Below are 6,605 nucleotides of genomic sequence, written 5' to 3'. Positions count from 1 at the left end.
GTCAGTCCCTTGAATAAATGGTGTTGGGAAAATTGGAGAGCCACATGTAGAAGAATGAAACTGGACCATCTTCTTACAGCATACACAAAGATAGACTCAAAATGAATGAAAGACCTAAATGTGAGACAGGAATCCATTAAAATCCTAAAAAACACAGACAGCAACTTTCTCAACCTCAGCTGCAGCAACTTCTTGCTAAACACGTCTCCAAAGGCAAGGAAAACTAAAGCAAAAATGAACTATTGGAACTTAATCAAGTTAAAAGCTTCTGCACAGCAAAGGAAACAGTCACCAAAACTAAAAGGCAACCAACGGAATGGGAGAAGATATTTGCAAATGACATATCAGATAAAGGGCTATTATCCAAGATCTAAAATTAACAAGTCAGGAAACGACAGATGTTGAGGATGCAGAGAAAGGGGAACCCTCCTACATTGTTGGTGGGAATGCAAGCTGGTGCAACCACTCTGGAAAACAGTATGGAGTTCCTCAAAAAGTTGAAAATAGAGCTACCCTACAACCCAGCAATTGCACTACTGGGTATTTACCCCAAAGATACAAATGTAGTGTTCTGAAGGAGCACCTGCACCCCAATGTTTATAGCAGCAATGTCCACTATAGCCAAACTATGGAAAGAGCCCAGATGTCCATAGAAAGTTGAATGGATAAAGAAGATGTGGCATGTATATATATATGTGTATACACACACACACACACACACACACAAAATGGAATATTACTCAGCCATCGAAAAAATGAAATCTTGCCATTTGCAATGATGTGGGTGGAACTAGAGGGTATTATGCTAAGCGAAATAAGTCAATCAGAGAAAGACAATTATTATATGATCTCACTGGTATGTGGAATTTGAGAAACAAGGCAGAGGATCATAGGGGAAGGGAGGGAAAACTGAATGGGAAGTCATCAGAGAGGGAGACAAACCATGAAAGACTCTTTTAACTATAGGATACAAACTGAGGGTTGCTGGAGGGGAGTTGGGTGGGGGGATGGGGTAACTGGGTGATGGGCATTAAAGAGGGCACGTGATGTGATGAGCACTGGGTGTTATATATGCAACTGATGAATTATTGAACTGTACATCTGAAACTAATGATGTACTATATGTTGGTTAATTGAATTTAAATTAAAAAAAGATAAAATAAAATACATAATTTAAAAATCATAGTAGGGGGACAGTTAGAAGAAGCAAAGCAACATGGGGAGAGACAGGCTGGTACCACAGCTACAAGAAAAAAGAATTACCAGAGGAAGAACCAAGAAGTAAGAAAAGAATCAAGATGAACAAGTTATTTGAGAAGAATGAGAAAGCTCCTAAAATAAGCTTTCTAAAATAAGCTTTGAGAAGTTAAATAAAGCTATTAATCAGGGAAAGTAATTTCTTCTGAGCATTAGACCCAGAATGGAAAGACTAATCAGGGTACTAGGAAACTAACCAGTGACCCCAGTGTTGTGCCTGCAGAATCAATTACAACCTTATTTCCCAAGAACTAAAAACACTCAGATAAGAATACTAGTGAATGAGCATTAAGGAGGGCACATGATGTGATGAGCACTTGGTGTTATATGCAACTGATGAATTATTGAACTCTACATCTGAAACTAATGATGTACTATATGTTGGCTAATAGAATTTAAATTAAAAAAAAGAATACTAGTAAATCAAAGAGTAAAACAAGGTATAATTAAAAAAATAAAAATTAATAGATTTCTTATGCAGAGTTAAGTCTAGGCCAATTGCAGTATGCACATGGGATAATGCCAGCCTCCATGTATTCTATACCAAACTCCAAAAAACTGAAGATTCTTGTTCACTAAATGGCTGACTGCTTGTGATTATTTGGGATTTAACCATATAGGAAATTAATGAAAATGAGTATTGGGACAATACTCTATTTCTCAAAAGGCACCAATTTCCTTACTCCTAACCCCGACCTTAAATTATTTTGCTGTGGCAGTCATAAACCTAGAAAGCACCCCTTACAGGGACCCCAAGGCAATCTAGTTGATTCAGTTACAATGCATGAAACTAATCTGCTACTATGGGGCCATATGAGGACACAGAATATTCTGTGTCAAGTCACTGAATTAAAGAATTCAGAGCTGGCAGAAACCTTACACACCACCTAGTTTAATCTTCTAACCAAAGATGAAATCCCTCCATAAAGTATGTGCCTCTCCTAACCAAATGCCTCACTGCGGTATTTACTTATCCTGTTAGCCTTTTTTAATTCTCTGAAAGTCTAGGTCACATTTCATTTCTACATTTTCTGTTGGCCTTTTATTCTCTGTGTGTGTGACCCAGAGCCCGGCTAGACTTCAAGCTCGATAAGAAAGGACAGCATTTAGTGCTGTACTACTGTAGCTTCATAAATTTTTGTGATTAGTGAATATCTGCTATCATGGGAGGCATTTCCACTCAGAAAATGTGTAGTGTATCCCATTACCATACCTTGGAGAGTTGCTCCTCTGACTGAGGTTCTGTAGGCAGAACAGTCCCTCCTTGTGCCTTCATTTCTTCTATGTGTTTATTCAAAGAAGTTAATTTGGCCTTAGCATGAAGTTTTAGTTTTTTTATTTTGTTATCAGCAGCTTTTCTTTCTTCCTGTCAGAGAACAATGACGGTAAATATATAAATGTTTATTCATCACATGCCTAATACATAACAAAAGTTAATTCTCAGGAGGCATCATCTTACAGTATTAGGAAAATAAGAATCACACTCTCCAATAATCTAAGTGAAAAGAAAAATCTAAGTGAATGTTGTGTCCATCTTTTATCAAAAGCTTGGCAAGAAAGGAGAAAAACCCTGGTACCTGTAGAACTTCATCTTTTTGCTGCAATTGAATGTCCTTCTCTCTAATGATTTCTTTTAGCTCCACCACCAACTGCTCAGCATAAGCCAGGCGCTCCAGAACATCCTCTTGTGTCCTATCATTAAATTCCATGTCAGATTCTTGGGGTAATGCCTAGTAGTTAGACAAAAAGTTACCAATGCATCAGGGGAAAAATACTAGTGTCCAAAAAAGAGTTTCTTCATTCCAACTTCATCTTATCTTTTGCCCATCTCATTTCCATTCTCAATTATTATTGGATCAGAGTTGGAAAGATTTCTTATCATCATAGCCATTAAAATATATTGAGTATTTTGGAAATATTAAGCATTTCACAAACAAAACATTATCTCACTTATGATATTATCCTAATTTTACCAAAGAGAAAAATAAAAGGAAGCAAAGATAACAAACTATTAAGTGGAAGAGCCCAAAATTTAAATTTAAGACAGCAGTTGAATAAAATTCCTTAACCACTAGGCAATACTGCTTGTATTTCAGAAAACTAAAGGACTTCTTTTGATTCCTCATGTGGCTATCAAAAAATACAATATAAACTATAAGAGAAGTGTAAATAAATTTACAATAGCAAACATATTTTCAAACCTGAAAGGTGCCCCAGTTCTGCCACTTACCATTCAGTCCTTTCTAGGGAACAGGATATACACCTGAGGAGAAGGTAAAACAATCTACCACTAAACAAGGCTCAAGGGACAAATGAAAAAGATCTTTCCAATCTCATCCAGCACTTGATTCCCATCACTGTGGCTCATACGCTACAAACTTACAGGAGAAGGATCATTTATAAAGTATCAATATTTTTCTTAATCCCCTCTTCCACCTAGCAAAATGGAGGCTGCTCAAAACCTTCTATCTTAAACTCTTCCCCTCAGAAGAACATGAAATATATGTCTCATCAGTTTAATTCAGAATAGAGCTACTCACAGGGTCTAGGGAAGCCCTTATATTTTGATCAGTGTCATCTCCTGATAATTCATGCAAAACCACATTTGCTAATCCTGACAATCGGCTCAGCATTTCTGCAAGAAAAGAAAACATAACAATCAGTAAAATGGATACAGGCTTCCCTTGTACTGGTAACTATATCATCTATAAGTGAAATAAACTGTACAGGTGATATATATTAGACACAGACAATAGCATGATGATATCTTTAAAAATACATTTGAGTATGTACAGTGTAGTCAAACAATGTTCTTTTCAGTGTCAACTGCACTGCACTTCAACTACCACCACTAATATTTTCTAAATAAAATATATAATTGTTTAGTGGCAAAAAATATTTTTAAAGTTATCTTTAATCCCTTTTCTTTCATCATAACTTCATTTACAAACATGAACTTCTAACATTCCTTCCCCAGCCAGAATGTTATTCTCTCCTACTTTGCCAAATAAACCCATGATGCAGCAAAATTTTTCTTTTTATGCGGCCCCATGAACCCCATTCTTTCAGGAGGGTTTCCTGATAAACCATGTGGTTTTGCTAAAATTTAAATATGATATTTGTTCAAATGTACAGCATTAAATTCACATATTAGAAAAGAAGGAAAAGGGATTTACCTCCACAACCTATGCTGCTTCTGTATGAAGTCAGAAAAAGAGCTAATTAAAACAAATATAAGCAGACAAAAAAGAAATTAAAATTAGAGCAGAAACTAATAAAATTGAAAACAGAAAGGGCGCCTGGGTGGCTCAGTTGGTTAAGTGACTGCCTTCGGCTCAGGTCATGATCCTGGAGTCCCGGGATCGAGTCCCGCATCGGGCTCCCTGCTCAGCGGGGGGTCTGCTTCTCCCTCTGACCCTCCCCCCTCTCATGCTCTCTCTATCTCAGTCTCTCTCTCAAATAAATAAAATCTTAAAAAAAAAAAAATTGAAAACAGAAAAATAGAGAAAATCAGTAAAACCAAAAGTTGGTTCTTAGAGAATGGGTTCAATCTTAAACGACCTATCAAAAAACACTAATAAATGTGCAAAGAATAAAGAGAAATAAATCCAAATGTATCACTAAAGAAAATCAGCAAACCATAAGAGAAAGACAAGAAAGGGTAAGAAAAAAGCTCCAGAAACATCCACAAAACAAGTAATAAAATGGCAATAAATACATATCTGTCAATAATTATTCTGAATGTAAATGGACTAAACTTAGCTCCAAACAAAAGACACAAGGTGCAGAATGGATAAAATAAATAAATAAAACCCATCTATATGCTGCCAACAAGAGACTCACTTCAGACCTAAGGACACATGCAGGTTGAAAGTGAGGGAATGAAGAAATATTTATCATGCAAATGGATGTCAAAAGAAATCTGGAGTGGAAATAGTTATATCAGACAAAGTGGGCTTTAAAACAAAGACTATATATAGCAAGAGACAATGAATGACAGTATATAATAATAAAGGAGACAATCCAACAAGAAGACATAACAATTGTAAATATTTATGCACCCACCTAGCAGCATCCAAATACATAAAACAATTAATAACAAACATAAAGGAACTAATCCATAATAATACAATAGCAGGGGACTTTAACAACCCACTTACATCAATGGACAGATTATCTAAACAGAAAACCAACAAGGAAACAATGGCTTTAAATAACACACTGTAACAGTGTGTGTGTAAATGGATGATGGGCATTAAGGAGGGCACTTGTATGTTATATGCAAGTGATGAATCACTAAATTCTAACCCTGAAACTAACACTGCACTATACATTAACTGACTTGAATTTAAATAAAATCTCGAAAGGAAAAAAAAATCTTGAAAAGAAACAAACGAACTGGACCACCTTCTTACACCATACAAAAAAATAAATTTAAAGTGGAATAAAGACTTAAATGTGAGACCTGAAACCATAAAAATCCTAGAATAGAACACAGGCAGTAACCTCTTTGACACTGGCCGTAGCAACTTTTTTCTAGCTACGTCTCCTGAGAAAAGGGAAAACAAGCAAAAATAAACAATTGGGACTACATCAAAATAAAAAATTTCTGTACAGCAAACGAACATCAACAAAACTAAATGGCAACTTGCAGAATGGGAGAAGATACTTGCAAATGACATATCCAATAAAGGGTTAGTATCCAAAACACATAAAGAACTTACAAAATTCAACACCCAAAAACCAAATAATCTGATTAAAAAATGGGCAGAAGACATGAAGAGACATTTCTCCAAAGAAGACATACAGATGGCCAACAGACACATGAAAAGATGCTCATCACTACTTACCATAAAGAAAATGCAAATCAAAACCATAATGAGATATCACTTGTCAGAATAGTTAAAATCAACAACACAAGAAACAACAGTTGTTGGCAAGGATGTGGAGAAAAAGGAACCTTCTTACACTGTTGATGGAATACTGATGCAGCCACTCTGGAAAACAGTATAGAGTTTCCTCAAAAAGTTAAAAATAGAACTACTCTACAATCCAGCAATTATACTACTAGGTATTTACCCAAAGAATATAAAAACACTAATTCAAAGGGATTCATGTACCCCTTTGTTTATTTACAATAGCCAAGATATGAAAGCAGCCCAAGTGTCCATCAATTGATAAATGGATAAAGAAGATGTGGTATATATATACAATAGAATATTATTCAGTCATAAAAGAAGAATGGAATCTTGCCTTTTGCAATGACATGGATGGAGCTAGGGAGTATAATGCTAAGTGAAGTAAGTCAGTCAGAGAAAGACAAATACCATATGATATCACTCATATGT

The 6,605-nt window shown here is 35.6% G+C and overlaps 1 protein-coding gene across 1 annotated transcript; it reads right to left on the bottom strand.

Moving 5' to 3' along the window:
- Positions 1-1,153: 1,153 nt before the first annotated feature.
- Positions 1,154-3,919, bottom strand: LOC145718639 (golgin subfamily B member 1-like). Its single transcript, XM_081810142.1, has 3 exons — positions 3,798-3,919; positions 2,835-2,987; positions 1,154-2,623 (listed from the first exon to the last, which is right to left on the bottom strand). Exons 1-3 carry the CDS (start codon positions 3,909-3,911, stop codon positions 2,462-2,464), a joined length of 429 nt encoding a protein of 142 aa, XP_081666268.1. The 5' UTR covers positions 3,912-3,919; the 3' UTR covers positions 1,154-2,461.
- Between the last annotated feature and the right edge of the window lie 2,686 nt (positions 3,920-6,605).

The sequence above is a fragment of the Leptonychotes weddellii genome, unplaced genomic scaffold (genome assembly GCF_054177405.1).
Source record: "Leptonychotes weddellii isolate Sample4059 unplaced genomic scaffold, ASM5417740v2 HiC_scaffold_1887, whole genome shotgun sequence".
In the NCBI taxonomy this organism is placed as follows: Eukaryota; Metazoa; Chordata; class Mammalia; order Carnivora; family Phocidae; genus Leptonychotes; species Leptonychotes weddellii.
Note: the sequence above shows the minus strand (reverse complement) of the source record. Positions and strands in the feature narration are given on the sequence as shown.